The 17,712-nt window shown below is 37.1% G+C and overlaps 1 protein-coding gene across 2 annotated transcripts in view; it reads right to left on the reverse strand.

The window, feature by feature from the left end:
• Positions 1–17,651, reverse strand: part of ARHGAP1 (Rho GTPase activating protein 1) — a 31,091-nt gene extending 13,440 nt beyond the window's left edge. The window contains exons 1-4 of one of the 2 annotated variants that reach the window (XM_032226922.1): positions 17,545–17,651; positions 9,184–9,338; positions 8,095–8,187; positions 2,384–2,413 (exon numbers count right to left, since the gene is read on the reverse strand). In XM_032226922.1, the coding sequence (XP_032082813.1) occupies positions 2,384–2,413; positions 8,095–8,187; positions 9,184–9,316 (256 nt within the window). In that variant the 5' untranslated portion in view covers positions 9,317–9,338; positions 17,545–17,651. The remainder of the gene's footprint in view (positions 1–2,383; positions 2,414–8,094; positions 8,188–9,183; positions 9,339–17,544) is intronic. The other variant, XM_032226914.1, reaches the window with a different exon arrangement.
• Between the last annotated feature and the right edge of the window lie 61 nt (positions 17,652–17,712).

Here is a 17,712-nt window from a genome sequence, read left to right on the forward strand (position 1 = left end):
TATATAGTCTTCTACTGCTTTATAGCAGCATTCTTGAATGGTAACATAGCAATAGCAATAGCAGTTAGACTTATATACCGCTTCATAGGGCTTTCAGCCCTCTCTAAGCGGTTTACAGTCAGCATATTGCCCCCAACAACAATCCGGGTCCTCATTTTACCCACCTCGGAAGGATGGAAGGCTGAGTCAACCCTGAGCCGGTGAGATTTGAACAGCCGAACTGCAGAACTGCAGTCAGCTGAAGTAGCCTGCAGTGCTGCATTTAACCACTGCGCCACCTCGGCTCTCATAATACTTTTGCATCAGATAATCAGGCTACTGCCTTATTTGTGTTAATAGGATGTGATGTATATAATTAGAGTTTAAATTCAACATTTTGAGTTTGAATTTAAAACAAATAAACACAGAAATAGCTGGATACTTGGAAAACTCTTCATAGACAATGACTCCACCTTCAACCTTTACTTTTAGAACAAACCCATTTCCTAACTCTTAGAAAAATCAACATCAGTTCAAAAATAAACCATGATTATACTTAGTTTCCTGATTACTTTAATAAAATATAACACTTTTCAAAGCAAAGGAGAAAACCTTGATTATTTCCAACTTGTCTAATATCAATAAGGTTAATTATTATTGTGTTTTAGTTTTACAAAAAAAGCTATCATTTATGAAGTATGACAACTGATTATATCATATGTGTCTTAATATTTATAAATATTTTATATGACTCAGAAAGAAATATTTATATTGATAATTGAATTCAAGGTGTAACAAATAATAAACAATGATTGAATTCCCATTATTCCAAAGCATGTATATTTAATAAACATGAAATCAGCTGGTTAATTCTACATGAAACTGCATTGTTGAATTTGAATTTAAATGCTGAATTATAAGAATGTCATATTATACATCAGAATCTCTTTGGTGCACTCAGAAAATATGTCACTGCCATACAATATGCACCTGCAGTATCTTTCCAGACTATTTAAATGTTTCCAGGGCTATGAGTTATTTCAAAATTGTCCAGGATATTTGAAATTCCAAAAATGAATTCAATGTGAGATTTTTTTTATAATATGTGAAACACTTTAAATGTTGTTTAAAATATGCTATAAGCTTTTTTCCTCTAAAAATTCTTTAGTTAATAAGCCAGCCAGCCTAGTTTTTTCCATGAATAATGACCTATATGATTACAGAAGCATTATTTACTTTCTCTAGAATCTCTTCCTCTTTTTAATGTGCCCTTTAGCTAATAATGTTAAAAATAGGATATTGAAATGAACTTGGCTATAACTAATAAACAAAAAACTGTAAAGCAACTAGGAAGCTCAACAATAGCAAACAACAAACCAGTGTGTTTCTATACCTCAGTAATGCAGGTATGAGAGAATTGTTAGGCTAAGGAAAAACAGGATTTTAAAGGGCAGAATATTTAACAGCTCAGGAAGCTTTCTTTTCTGCCCTTCCTAATGACACTGTCTTTCATTCCGCATTTAAAACCATAAATTAATTTCCCTTAAAAATAAGAGCTGACTACATTTACAAATTTTAAAATAGTAATTGCCAATATTTTGAAATTATATAAATCAACCTGTCTGGATAGACAAGTGAAGATAAACATTTAATTCATAGACATGTAAGATACAATCTTCAAGAAATTTAAGTTTATGACTATTTACAGGAAGAAATTATAAAAATGGAAAAGCCATGGAATAAACAGATCTTAAGGAGATTTGGAAGAAATTAGCATTCATGTTAGAGGTTAGAGGTTCTAAAAGAAAGTGCTCAAAGTAGCACCAAAGCACAGAGGATTAAAAGAAACCTGCCCATTTTCTAGATTTCAGGAATCAGTTTTGAATGATGTCACAGAAAAAATGGAAGAGGCACTATCTCTTCTTCCAGAATTTCAAATTAAGAGAAATGGTAACTTAAAGAAATATTAATTACAGAAGAAACTGTCCTGACAAAAAATTGAGAATGGGAACGTTAACATTAATTATTTCCTAATGGGTAGAGTACCCATCACCATCCAAGAAAAAAGAAGCTAATAGATGATAGCAGAATACCCCAAATAAGCCCACCAGCTGATGTCCACTGCAGAGTTCTGCTAGGAAATTTCAAAGTCCCACATTCAGTTGAATGGATTGATTATATATAGGTAGTATGACCAAAATGGCTATATCCCCAGTTTAGAAGAGAAGCATGGCTGCAATCTACTTGGCATAATGCACACAAGTGAACTTTGAGGACTGGGATTTAGCCCTCAACTTCACAGAATTTGGGCTCCCTTGAGATAACCCAGCGGCAGGTCACAGTCATGCTAAAGAGTGCCATGATCTTTAATGCCAATGACAAGAAGACTAGGCATTTTACCTACCTGGCTGGACCCCATCAAGTATAACCTGCCCTGGAGGAATAGAAACAAAGGTACATTACACCAAAAGTCCCTTAACTCAAACTGACTCCTTGGACTGATGACGAAGGTTGGAATAAAAATTTATATGCAAACCCAAAGACATACAGAGTATCAGAACATTCATGGGTATTTTTGTTTCCTGATGCTACTCTTTTAAAAAAATAGAATGTTCTTCCTTGATAAATCTAGGACATAATACCATTTTCCAAACTCTCCATAAACAAATACTTCTTGTTGCATTTTGGTTTTTTCTATACTAGAGAAAAGAACTATATTTTTGGCAGACACAATAAAGTCTGACCTTTTCACACTACAAAACTTATTTAAATATAAAAATGCTCTCAGAATGTCTCACCAAGCCTGACTTCTTTCAACCACTGAAATTCATTTAAAAAGCATGAACTGAAAACAAAAGTTTAAACCCAGCGATTCTTATGTCTATTTTATATAGTAATTCCTTTTTTAACAGTAAAAAATCAGGATACTATGGATAAAACATACAATATAACTCAAAGATTCCACCACTATTTTCACTTTTCTTGCACATTTTGAAACTCAGGGTAACTGATCATATAGGTATGAGCAATTATCTCAGTTTCTTAAATTTCATATAACCATCATTTATTTAAGAATAGCAAATCTCCCATTATAGTATAACATTAATATCCAAGAAAGCTGGTGCACACCGCACAGCAGAAACTAGTTGCGTGTTACTAAAAACAAACAAACAAATATGCTTATTATTGGGAAAAGAAACTAACATCTCCCAGACAAAAAAAGTCCTAAAGTAATGCTCTACAATCTAGAATCATCCAGATATGTGTGAGCTGCACTGGCTGGGGAGCATGGGAACCAAATCCCAATAAAACACAGGGATTTGTAGCAGTCAAAATATTGTTGAAATATACTGTTGTATATGATGAAAAATGTATGTATCATCTGAATTACAGCTTTCCTGTTTTTTCACTATTCACTATCTTGTGTCATATTGGAGTCTGATATTTGATATTTACCTCCTAGTTTGACCTCCTCCTTAATTATCTCTAACTTGCCATTTAGTTGTTCCCTGGCAACTCAATCCGGACCTCAGAGAATGATCTTTGCAGACAATGTAATGCTGCTCTATGGAAATACAGAATATGAGCTCATCAGATGAGAATGCTTCTTCCTGAGAACTTTCTGAGAACTTCCTGAGAACTGAAGCCAAGAATAAAATGTGGGTGGTTACATTCAGTGACTCTCTGCTATCTATAAATTCCTAGCTTCTTCTAAATTTTTAAGTTTTAGGTACTACAATTGACAAGGCTAGCACCAGCTAAAGAAATTCTCATTGAAAGACTGAAATACAAGGATCACTAAGCAGAGAATTCTGTACCACATTTTCTGCTACCACCTAGATGTTATACTCACTTTTTTATTCTATCACTGCCTTTATAACAGCCTTTAGAGCAGGGTTGTCAAACTCCTGGCCCGCGGGCTGGATGCATCACACGCTGGCCACGTCCATGCCCACGTCCTGTTTAGCAAAGAGGGGAAAAGTCCCAATACTTCACATGATGCTGCCGTGATGACGTGAGTTTGACACCACTGCTTTAAAGCCTCTGATCCTGGAGGCCCCTTTTTTGCATCACTAACACTAAGCTGTACCTGTAAATCTCATTTGAAGACTCCAGTCTTCAAATTATGAGCTCTCTTCCATACAAAAAGATTAGTGATTGTGAACATTAGCTGCACATTGAGAGCAATGTTGCATTTACTCAAATAATCAATAGTTTATCTTTAATCTAATTACTTGTGAAATTTTGTGTGTAGTTCAAAATTTCTGTGTATGTACTGTGTTTCCCTGAAAATAAGACCTGGTCTTATTTCCTTTTGACCCCACCCCCAAAACAGCTAGGGCTTCTTTTGGGGGGAGAGGTCTAATTACTGATTCACCTCACAACAGCAGCACTGACAGCAAGACCCCACTGCCGGACCACGGATTCTGTGGTCACTTGTCACTGCTCCCACAAGTCGCCCCCCAGCCTCCATTTCACTGTCAGAGCCTTCCACAAAGCCCTCTACAGCTGAGACATGAAGTACAGATTGATGCACACATCGCTTCTGGCCTCCATTACGTCATCAGAGGCCTTCTGGAAAGTCCTCTGCAGCCAATAACAGAGCTCCGCCAGCAGAAACCCACCCCTGATTATACTCCAATCTGAAACCTAACTGAAAGGGATTCCTTTCTTCAAGGAATTGTAACCTCAATAATATTACCAAAAGGGGGAGACTGGAAGAAAATTATTTTCCTTTTATTATATTGTTATAAATTTTGATACATATTATTGTTTCAATACCCTAATGTTTACATGATATAATTATATATTATTAGCATTCTACTATTTAGATAGCTCAACGTACTGAAAAAAGAGATTCAGAGCAAATGCAAGCAAATTTACCCATACCAGATTCCTAGAATAATCCCCACAGCAACTGAGTCAGTTGCCTATTCACACAGCAAGGAATGGATCATTTAAACAAGGCTACCAACCAATAATAACAGCATTCAAAGTATTGTGTTTTGAAGCTCTTAATGCTACAATGAAATCTCTAAAATGGACTCTTACACTTGGTTATATTCATTCTGTCTTTTTCCAATTAAACTCCAGCTATCTTTTGGCTGTTTTGTCTCTCAAAATTCCTTAGAAAATCAGGGAGCCCTATAAGATTGGCAGAGAGAAACTACATAGAAGCAGTCTAATCCAAAATCCTTATCACACAACCATTCCAAGCAGAGATCATTCCCCCAGAACTTAGATTGGCAGATACAACCTGGAGCTTAAGTAAGAGTGGTGTGGAGCCTGGTAAATGGCTACTGTACATTTTTGAGAGTTGGATTGTACTTCCACTTATTTTAATGGTTTTAACATTTTTATTGTTCTTAATGGTCATTGTTATATTACTTTGGTTATTTGTTTATTTATTTATTTAATTTTTGTTTTGTGTTTCAACTATGTGAGATGGGCAGCTATATAAATGAACAAATAAATAATTGTAATCCCATTTCATTTCAGCTCTATCAATTCATACTGGACAAGTTATTTGTTTTTTAGCACTTACAATTTGCTTTCCTGTGAAATGAATATAGACAGGAACAAAAAATTGTGGGTTCAAAAAACTAGGCCTTATTTTAGTAGAATACACTTCAACTGATTTGAGGAAATTACTTCTACACGCTGCAGCTCTATATCATACAACATACTTTTAGGAGGCCCTATTCTAAATCTCTGAAAAATGCTTTTGTGCATACAATAAAGGAAAATGCAGAAGAAAAGTAAATTGAAATACAGTCCAGTTTTTCTTTTTGTCATAAATCAGAGCTAAAAATCAATGGGCATTTGAAATATTAGAAATATTTTTTATTTGTGAACAGGGTAATTAGATGTTAAGTGCATACACATTTAATGAATAAACTTCCAGAAAACAAAGAAATAAAAATACATGCATAACAAGTATTTATTTAATGCGATTCTTGATTTGCATCTTCTCCATAGAAAAATAGATGCTTAGATAGATAGATAGATAGATAGATAATAAATGAACCTTCTTCTGAACTACAATATGCTGTTTACAATGGAAAACAGATAACATAAAAAAATGAAATTAACATGAACACAGAAATAATTAAACTATATTAGCAGCACAGACTATACAAACATTATTTACTTCCCAATAATATTTCTGGAACATATGAAGGTTTCACTGAACGTTATTCATAAATTCTATCAAATGGTAGAAATCTGAGGAAGTCAGCAATAGAGCTAGTTATGTATTTGAACACAATGTGTACCACAGTTATCTTTTGTTTAGCCCTATCTAATAATTTAACAGTGGAGACCTTGTTTCATGAATTGCTCATCTAGTTACAAGCCCTGAGAACAGAAAAGCATTCCTATCATATTTGCATAGAGAAAGATACCTCCCGTGCTGAAAATCTCTCAGAAACAAATACTACAAAACTGTATGTATGTATGTATGTATGTATGTATGTATGTATGTATGTAAGTAAGTAAGTAAGTAAGTAAGTAAGTAAGTAAGTAAGTAAGTAAATTATTTAAATACATTTTGCTGTAGAGGACTGGAACGTGCCTAATTCAAAGTGCCTAATGGACAAAAAGACTACACAATTGCAATTTGAAAATTCAAAACAATTATTTCTATCAAAGAAATCTAAGCAAATATGTCCAAAAACTATTCAGCAATTATTACATTTATCCATATGTATGACATTTCCTCCTTATTTATCATTTACTTTCTACAATGATCCATTGTTCATTTCTATTCCTTAGTCATTAGGAGAATCTGCTATCATATACACCACGGGTGTTAAACTTAATCACATGTGACATATCGCGATTTTTTGCCTTTTTAGAGCCAGGGTGGCCATAGCCTGCGTGTGAAGCATCCAGCCTGAGGGCCGCCAGTTTGACACCCCTGATATATACCATATTTGGCATTATGATTAATATTAATCATATATACAAGCTAAAAACAATTGTCCACTCTTCCAGTTTCAGGGCATCATTTCCAGTAACCATTAACATGCCACATCCTTCCCAATTAAGTCTGCATGCAATTCAGATAATAGCTGAATTTAGAACTATATATAAATTAGCTAAACAAAAATGTTAGCAGCCTAGCTATCAATGAAATAGAAAAGGGCTTAATTGTTTCTTTGCAAGTCTATGGGCCCAGGATTTTGAACAGTGGTTTGACTTTTCACTTTCAGATGTTCCACAGACTAATTAGACATATGAACAAGGTACCCAATAATTTAGACTGACAATTAAAATGCTTGCTATGGCTCAGAAAAATTAGAAGTATTTGCAGGTTCTGAACAAATCACCTTATCTGGCAATTGTCTGTCAAATGTTCTATAAATGCATGAAATTAGTTGACATCACAGAACACCAACATAATCTGGTGTTTATTTTAAAAAGTCATCTGAAAGCAAATCACATCTTACTGCTGCTTTTTAACGGCCTTTTGCCGGAAGAGGTTACTATCCTTTTGCCACAATGAATGAGACAAGCCATCTTTTTCTTCAAAAAAAAAGGGGGGAGGGGAGGAAAAGTCCTACAAAAAGTTACAAAGTTCAAAATATATTAAAGTAATTTGAAAACTATCTTTTGTAATAATTTTGATACATTTTTGTACTGTTTTCTCATTTTAGTTTTTCAAGTAACTATTCTGCTGGAAATGATTTCTATTATATAGTTATGATATATAATCCAGAAATTCCAAATAGCAATTGTAGGGCTAGAAGCCCACCAGAAAATCCAAGCTCTGTAAACTTAATATGAATTTAAAGAAATATCCTAGAAATGGACTCAATCAATTCACTATTTTTGTTAAGAAAGCCACATGGATATATAGCTATTTAGTCAGCAGTTCAATCTGAGAGAGAAATTGCTTTTTATGACAAATCATACAGGCACTATTAAATACTTTGGATCACTTCAAATTTCTTCAAAATTTTAAATTATTTCTTTGGAACTCTTAATTATTTCCTAGAGACGATGTCATTAAAAATTTCTATGAGAAAAGTATTTTTATTTTGATTGTTGACAGTTGTTAAAAATAGATTTATTTATTTTATTTAAAATCATTATACTATAACAAAACGGTACCTGCTACTTCCACAATCTGGTGCCTAGCAATATCATAGTAGGGATCATCCCACCGCAGATGTGTGGCAGAATCCGGGGAGCTCTTGGTATCATCTGTACAGTATCATATGTAAATAAATAGAAAGAAAAATATCACATAAAATTAAACTTACTATATAAGGGTCCAGAATTACAGAGAAATGTCTAGGTGCATTATCGGTAGGATGGCTATATTAATTTATTTGTATACCTGCACCTTTATTCAGGTGTGGTGGGGTACAAATGGTGTACATTTTCTTGTTCATTTGGTATCTCAAAACAGACAGGTGCATGAACTAAGATTAATTGTTTAAACATATTTATAAATGCATCTGCTTTAAGTATATAAAGACACCATTAATGGAACAAAATAATAGACTTAAAATCTTCTGCCACAAATCCCAAAATGAACAACTATAATCTACTGCGTTGATATCTACACTGTACAAGTATTTATTTTACTATATACAACCTGTAATATTCCAGTTCTTATTTTCTGATTACTATCTTAGTTCTTTATTACAATTTATAGTCAGGATACCAAGCAAACTCATTTGCAACATCTTAAAGATATTTAAGATGAATGCTGCAGAAAAGGGGTGTGCAACATTTTGGATTCAAAGACAAACAAATGCTGAGTATACGGGCATCATTAACAGTCAATCTTTTCCTGAGTTGTACTACAGCTGCAGAGGACCGTTATGGCCTTGTAGGGAAAGACAGAGATGATTTAACAAGCAACAGACAGGCAATATTTTCAGATTATGAACTCCTTAAAACAGGAGTCCTCAATCCCCAAGCCTTGCCCACTATCGGGCCATGGCCTATTTGCAACCGGGCCACGTGAGTGGCAAACCGGCATGTGTGCAGCATTATTTGTGCAAGTAGCAGGCCAGCGCATGTGTGCATGCGTGTAAGTCAAGCTGCACTAGCATGTACATGCATGCCGGCCTGCCGCTCATACATCCGTTCTCCTCCCCCCCCCCCCAGCCGCCAAGCTTCAAAGGTTGGGGACTGCTGCCTTAAAACCTGACTGCCACCTCCCACCATTTTCTTAACAAAAGCACTTACCTGACTTTGGAAAAACAGGCTCTTCATCTGATGGCCAATTTTTGTCATCGAGAGAGGCCAATTTGAGCTGATTGAGAGACTCACTAGTATCTTCCAGACTCAGGTCCTCTTGTAAATCTGGGTATTGCTCCATGCTTCAAGTGCTCAAAAGATTACTTGAAAAGAAGTAAGAGAAATTCACAAATCAGCGAAGAAACATCTCACAATTTTCCCTGGCATTTCCCAAGTGTCCTCTTTAAATGTCATTGTAGATATGACAGACCTTTCATTCATTTCTAACTTGAGGGGGGAGCACAGATAACAGTTTTGATTGCAATTACATTTTGTTTCATTTGCTTCCCTCTTATGCTAATATATTTGCTTTCCCTTCAGAGCCACATAACAAAGGTGATGGGAAAAGACAAGACAATAGGCCTGTCCAAATTATTTACTTAAGTGCTCATATTTAAGTATCAGGTCAAAACAGCAATTTTGCAAGGAGGTCCCTAGGGCTAAGCCCTCTCTCTCATCTGTTTAACATCTACATGAAACTATTGGTGGAGATTCTCCATTGATTTGGGATTAAGTATCATCAATTTGCAGCGGATATAAATATATTTATATCTAATATCCAAACCAAACATCTTTAATATCTAGTCCAGGCCAAGTAGAAGTGGAAATCTAGGCCTGATGTCACTAGGCTGTGAGGGACCAGGTGTGCCAAAGCAAACTACCAGTAAGTCTTAGAATCCCTACAAGACAGAGTTGGTGTTGGAACAGAAATCCTTTGCTTCCTTTGATGCTTACGCTGTCTCTAAAGAAGCTGGTATACACTTTGGTGGTTTTTCTGGCTTCACAACCTCTGCTGGAATAGGACTACCAGGAATGACCAGCTTCAGTTATGCCCCTCCTAGTACCAGGAAGCACTTGTCACCTCTCATGTAATTCTCACCTACATTACTGGGATTCATTTTACATGAGCACAATTTGACAACTGCAACTGACAGAGAATACTCAACACTAGCCAGTTCAACAGTTTGTGTTTGTGAAACCAGCACTTTTCGCCAGTAAGTTTCTACGTCCAATTACCGATAATGTTTGGGTCCTTGTTATCTCCAGAATCATCTCCTCCCAGCAGAATCTGCCAGGCCTATATCAGTTTTTGTGATGTTTTGTGAATTCACTTTTCACAAAATCAGTGGGGGCGGGTCCCAGAGACATCCCCCCCCTCTATGGAATGACATGTTTGTAATAGTAAAGTATATATTGTTTCCTGTTTTTCAGATTGTATATTGTAATCTGTAAATACACCAGATAATAAATTTGGTAATTAATACATTTGAAAAGCTTTACAAAACCCTAGACAAAACCTAATAAACATTGGGGTTGAATATTGTGGGTCTACATCCAATAGGGGTTATAATTTTCTATACTGGCCAATCAAACTAATGACATAGTCATAAAATAAATCTTGGTATTACTAGAGGAAAACAACTTGAAACACATTCTGCATTCCTATCATTATAGCAAATTGATTGCAGGTAATCCTCAACTTACGCTTACTAACTGTTCAATATTACAGGAGAACAGACCTCCCAGGTCCACTTACCACCAGGAATCAAAATTCCAATGGTTCCTCCCTGCCCCCCACCTCCCTCCCACAGTGATTTGATCATTTTTGGACACTTGGCAATCAGCCCACATTTACCGCTGTTTGCAAGATCCTGCCGTCATGTGATCATGATTTATGACACCAATTATGGACAATGGATTTACTTAAAGACCGTCGCATTTGCTTAATGACTGGTGATTCACTTAACAACCACAACAAAAAGGTCAAAAATTGGTTGCAGTTATGTGGTGACCTGCTTTATGACTGGCATGACTTATAATTGTAATTCCAATTTTTTAAGAAGTGATTTGCCATTGCCTCCTTCCTAGGGCTGAGAAAATGTGAGAGCACCCACTTGACTTTGTACCTAAGGTAGAACTAGAACTCCCGATCCCTGGCTTCTAGATTGATGACTTAATCATTACACTACACTGACTCTCATTAAGTGTTGGGGAATTCTGAAAATCAACTCAAGCAATAATCAACTCCAAAATAAAATATTTCTAAAATGGATCAAAGCAAGGCTGTATCTAATATTAGAAATTAATATGACTTCTATAAAGACAACAGTGAAAAATATCTACACATATTAAAGCATTATGCCATAATTTCAATAAATCCTTGAGGAAATTTAGCTCCATATTTTACAGCTAATATAATATTAATATATTTGTGTTATTAGTCACATCAAAATGTATATCTACATTGCACTTACACTTCAGTTGACTATAAAATTATTGTGCAGGAAGTCTAGCTTGACAAAATACAACATATTGGTAGGAAATATTAATGCAGACTGGCAAATCTGCAAAGTTAACCTCAGCTATGGTTTGTTCCTCTCTCAAAGATAGGAGGAGCTGCCAAAGGGACAAAGAGCAGGACATTTTACTCTCTTGAATGAATAGCTAATGCTAGAAACATGCTTAAAATGCAACCAACCATCTGTCTTTAGCAATATCCTCAGTTTCTATGGAAACCTTAACCACCATGAGGTGACTCATTCTCTTCAAAACAACTTCAACAGCATATTCTCAAAATTATCTAAATTTATCCAATTAAACCAATATCCCTAGTATCAACGTAAAAACAATGTCCAATTTGCTTATAGAAAATTATTCCAATTTTCTCACTTAGTAATACAGCGTGATCAGAATATAGTACTTATTATCATACCACTATGATATTTAGTTTATAAGTGGTATTTATATTCTATGTTTTCTCTGAAATATAGATAGCATATGGTAGATGTTCTATTAATGCCATCCCAAAACCTAAGTGATGTAAGTCTATGCAAGTAGCATTTGATCTATGATAGTGTTTCAATATGTTGTTAAATCATCACTGAAGAAATGACCAACACAAATATTGGAGGGAAACTAGTATTTATTTTCATATAAATCATAAAAATACTTTCCACTGACATAGCTTATACTTTAAGCAGAAAGTCAGATTAATGCATAAATATAGTATTTTTCACAATATTAGTAAATTTGAAGGTGAACATAGTACAAATACATTAAAGTATTTGAAGTTCCTGGCCATATCACTATTACTTCTGAAAAAACATCTAATCCATGCTTAAACAAAACACTTCCAATTTGCAATATTCAGCATGGAACCAAAATAGAATATAATCTCTTACAAGATGAGACATATCTAATTTGTTATATTTTTTCTTCAAATATTAAATATCATTGGAGATTTCTTATTATTACAAGACAAACTACTGGTTGACATTTTAAAAAAACCTCTAAGGAGCATGTTGAAACCTGAGGAAACTAGGAGTTGGAAGTTACCAAACTAGTTTTCTGGTTCTAAATATGCAAATCTAATATTTGCCTTTTTCTCATAGCACCAAATCATAGGTGGCTGTGTTACCTAAATAGCATCTGTAAAACATCAATTGTTCAATTCTTTACTAAAATTTATTATTTAACTTATGCTTTGCTGAAGCAACCTACAACACTTTGCAGATTACTAAACATTTAAACTAGAGCATATATCCTTATAGTAGTGATATTTGCCACTTGTAATGTTGACACAAAAAGATAGGAGATGGTCCAAGCAGTTTAACATTACCTACAGCTATCCTTGCTTAATTCTGGCAGTTGGGACCAGAATTTCCATTGCTAAGTAATGTGATTGTAAAGTGCACGATCAGGTAATCACACCGCATAGCTACAGCAATCCCTACATTCCCTCTTGCTATAATTGAGGAAAGTGGGTCATTATGTCAGTACCACCTTGCAACTTCCTGCCAGCTTCCAACAACTAAAGTCAATGGGGAAGCCAGCAGGAAGCCACAAGTCCCAAGGCAGCTTGCAAGTAGGCCAGCAGGCAGATAAATGGCAGCTGCTGGATGAAGGAAGGTGCATGAGGATGCACAAGTGGCTGGGAAGGCACTGCACAAGCGCAACAAGTTCAAGAAGAGAGTACATGTGGGAGAATAACAGAATAACAGAGTTGGAAGGGACCTTGGAGGGCTTCTAGTACAATCCCCTGGAGAGACTTACCCAAACAACCTGTGACTTTCCTTGCTGGCTTCCCTGACATTACTTCTCGGAAGCCGAAGAAAGCTTACATATCACAATCATGTGACTGCAGGATGATGCAGATAAGTGTGAGCTGATTGGCAAGTGATGAGATCGTGATCATGTGTGACTAAGGGCTGCTGAGCAGTTGGGACTTCAAGGACCAGTTGTAACCACCACTCATTCAGTGCTGTCATAGCTTCAAATGATCACTGAATGAGTTATTGTTAACTAAGGACCACCTGAACATATTCCAGAAAACATTATCTTTCTTTTCAGACTTATTTAAAAGAGGACTAGAAGAAAATGACATTATAATTAACTTTGAAAAGAAAAGGTAATTTTAGATATTCACTGCCCCAAACATCCTCTATTTTTTCCAAAAGTTTCTAAAGTAATGATTATACAAAGTCGCTAAAACACAGACCAAATAAAATAGAAAAATGTGGGTCACAGCATTACCACCAGACAGATTCGTAACTGTAGACCTCAATGGAATCTTCATGGAGGGAAGTATGCAGTGGAGTACCCCAAGGCTCTGTTTTAGGCCCAGTACTCTTCAACATCTTCATCAATGACTTGGATGAGGGGATAGATGGACAACTCATCAAATTTGCAGATGACACCAAGCTGGCAGCAATTGCCAACATTCCAGAAGACAGGCTTAAGATACAGAAGGATCTTGGCAAACTTGAACATTGGGAGCTATTTAACAAAATGAAATTTAATGATGAAAAAAGTAAGGCTCTACATTTAGGCAAGAAAAACAAAATGCAGAGGTACAGTATATATGGTACCTTGCTCAATAATAGTAAATGTGAGAGAGATCCTGAAGTCCTAGTGGACAACCATTTAAATATGAGCCAGCACTGTGCAGCAGCTGCCAAAAAAGCCAACACAGTTCTAGGCTGCATAAACAGAGGGCTAGAATCAAGATCACGTGATGTGTTAATACCACTCTATAGTGCCTTAGTAAGGTCACATTTGGAATACTGCATTCAGTTTTGGTCACCACGATGTAGAAAAGATGTTGAGATTCTGGAAAAAGTGCAAAGAAGAGCAATTAAGATGATTAGGGGACTGGAAGCTAACACATATGAAGAACAGTTGCAGGAACTGGGTATGTCTAGTTTAATGAAAAGAAGGACTAGGGGAGGCATGATAACAGTGTTTAGGATTTAGGATTTTACTTTATTTGTATGCCGCCCTTTTCCCTGGGGGGACTCAGGGCGGCTCACAATTCAAGGGAAGGGGGGAACAGACAAGTTACAAACATGACGATCATACACCGTTAAAAAGCACAACAGTCATACCATTCGAGTGGGGTTGAAGTCTTTAGCCCCAGGCCTGTCGGAACAGCCAGGTTTTAAGGGCGATGCGGAAGGTCTGGAGGGTGGTGAGGGTACGAATCTCCACAGGGAGTTCGTTCCAGAGGGTCGGAGCCGCCACCGAGAAGGCTCTCCTCCGGGTAGTTGCCAGTCGACATTGGCTGGCTGATGGAATTCGGAGGAGGCCTAATCTATGGGATCTTATTAGTCTAGTGGAGGTAATTGGCAGTAGGCGGTCTCTCAAGTACCCAGATCCAATACCATGAAGGGCTTTGTAGGTGACAACTAGCACCTTGAAGCGCACCCGGAGATCAACAGGCAGCCAGTGCAGCTCGCGGAGGATAGGTGTTATGTGGGTGAATCGAGGTGCACCCACGATCGCTCGCGCGGCTGCATTCTGGACAAGCTGAAGTCGCTGAATACTCTTCAAGGGCAGCCCCATGTAGAGCACGTTGCAGTACTCCAGCCTAGAGGTCACAAGGGCCCGAGTGACTGTTGTGAGAGCCTCCCGGTTCAGGTAGGGGCGCAACTGGTGCACCAGGCGAACCTGGGCAAATGCCCCCCTGGTCACAGCTGACAAATGATGTTCAAGAGTCAGCTGTGGGTCCAGGAGGACTCCCAAGTTGCGGACCCTATCTGAGGGGCGTACTATTTGACCCCCTAGCCTGAGAGATGGAACACTTGGCCAATTTGTGGGAGGGAAGCACAGCAGCCACTCGGTTTTATCTGGATTGTTCCAATATCTGTGGGGCTGCAACAAAGAAGAGGGAGTTAGGCTGTTCTCCAAAGCACCTGAGGGTAGGAAAAGAAGCAATGGGTGGAAACTGGTCAAGGAGAGAAGCAACTTAGAGCTAAGGAGAAATTTCCTGACAGTTAGAACAATTAATCAGTGGAACAACTTGCCTCCAGAAATTGTGAATGCTCCAACACTGAACATTTTTAAGATGTTGGATCACCATTTGTGTGAAGTGGTGTAGGGTTTCCTGCCTGAGCATGGGGTTGGACTAGAAGACCTCCAAGGTCCCTTCCAACTCAGTTATTCTATTCTATATGCTTTTATCCTTTTCTATTTTATATAGGCACTCTAACAAATCTTAGAGCTGTATTTCTCACCTTCGTATCTTTTAGATAAGTGGGCTTCAACGCCCAAAGTTCTTAAAGTCCCTATATCTTAAAGATGCTAAGATTGAGAAATAATGTCTAAGAGAATCCCCATACATATACTTTTATGTACTTTTATATATTAAGCATGTGCAGGAAGTCAACACATGTATATGTGGGAATGGCAGCTCAAGAAATTATACTTAAATTTCTGGTGCTCATGAATTTCTGTCTTTAGCTTATGAAGAAAGCATATTTGTTTTTATTTCCTGTATTCAATAACCCCAACAAAGCAATAAAATAAAGTTACATACATTTCTTTTTGCAACTCCAGTACTACCATTACAATAAAACCCACTGAAACTTTGCAGCAATAGTTGAGATACTAAAGAAAAATAATTTAGCTTGCCCAACCAGAGGTACAGTGTAATTCAAGGAGAAAAAAAGGCACATTAACCCAAGATGATCCCCCTGCTTCATGACTTTCAATTTAAATCAAACAAGATCCATTGACTGTATGACACAATCTGCTGAATCAGGTTAGTTTGAAAAATGCCACGCCTTTCTGCCATAACATAAGTTCTCTGAACTTGTTGAACAATTCTACTGGCTCAGCCAATTTGATTCTGGTGATACTACAGCAAATCCAACAACTGGAAAAAAAATTGCATTAATAACTTACATGCCTATCACTACTACTAAATCATTCCTGGCCTTCCTTTTTTTTTTTTTACTGAAAATCCAATACACTTGAAAGAATTTCAGCTACAGTACACTTGTACTTTATTTTGATTGTTATTCAACACAATCAATACCATACAAATGAATATACAACATAAAAATCTTCAGAAGTCAGGTAGAATACTCACTTAAAACGAACCCTCCTTGAAAATTTCCAAACAAATTCTGCTATACTATACAATACTGTACTATGCAGCTGTGTTTGTTTACTGAATCTCTCTGTCCAACTTCATCCACATACAGACCACATCCATCTATGCATCATCACACAATTTCCATCTTTTTCACAGGTCAGGGAAACCCCTGCAATTTTGACTATTAGCATATCAAGCTGATCAGTACAAACTAATATTAAGACAATGCCTATAGTCAGAATGACTTGATTCAAATCCTCTAGTTCGCTTTTAGCAACTTCTCCCTCCCTAAGTATTACCTTACTTAGTTAGCATAATTCTTTCTAAACAGTAACAAATCTATCATTCAGATCACACATTACACTAAGCCATTATGTTACATTACACTAAGCCATGATGTTTGGTTTTGCCTACGTGTGAATCCGGGTTCTATGGTTGCATTAATCGCAGATGATGGCTTAAAACAATATCAAATTCAACCAGTTGTGGTTTACGTAACAAAATATGGGGAAGCCAATGATAGGTTGTGTCTGCTAAGACGACCACAACTCTGCAATAACAAAAGCAGGATGTTCCTCTGAAAACAATCCTCGGTGCTATAAAGTAAAGTTAAGAGAAGGGAGTTGATGGGAGAAATGTTTTCCCACCAGTACATTTCACTCAAACCCTTAGCAGAAGGCTGAGGAATAAAATAAAGTACATTAAAAAGGGAAAGGGGATGCCCAAAACAGAGTCGAGGGGACGCCTGCGCCTGACCGAAGTGACAAGGTGGGAAAAGAAAGGCAGAAGTTCAATGCAGAGGCTCCGTGCCTTGGACTCCGGCCAAGGAGCTCCCAAAACATGAGCCCTCCCACCGCGAAGACGAAGCGAGAACATTCCCGCCGGCGAAGGAACCCCTCCCCCCCTCACAATTCCACCCTCACAACCCTCGTTACCTCGAAACAGGGGCGCGCGCTCGAATCCGCCGTCGATCTCATGTAGGGGAAAAAAAAAACCTCTCCGCTTCCGATTCTGACCATGCGCGTTCGCAGCGCTCACCCAGCAGCCGCTCCCGCTTGTCAAACTACCTTCGCAAACATCCGACTCTGAACCGGAAAACGAAC

This window comes from Thamnophis elegans, chromosome 1 (assembly GCF_009769535.1).
Source record: "Thamnophis elegans isolate rThaEle1 chromosome 1, rThaEle1.pri, whole genome shotgun sequence".
Lineage (NCBI taxonomy): Eukaryota > Metazoa > Chordata > Lepidosauria > Squamata > Colubridae > Thamnophis > Thamnophis elegans.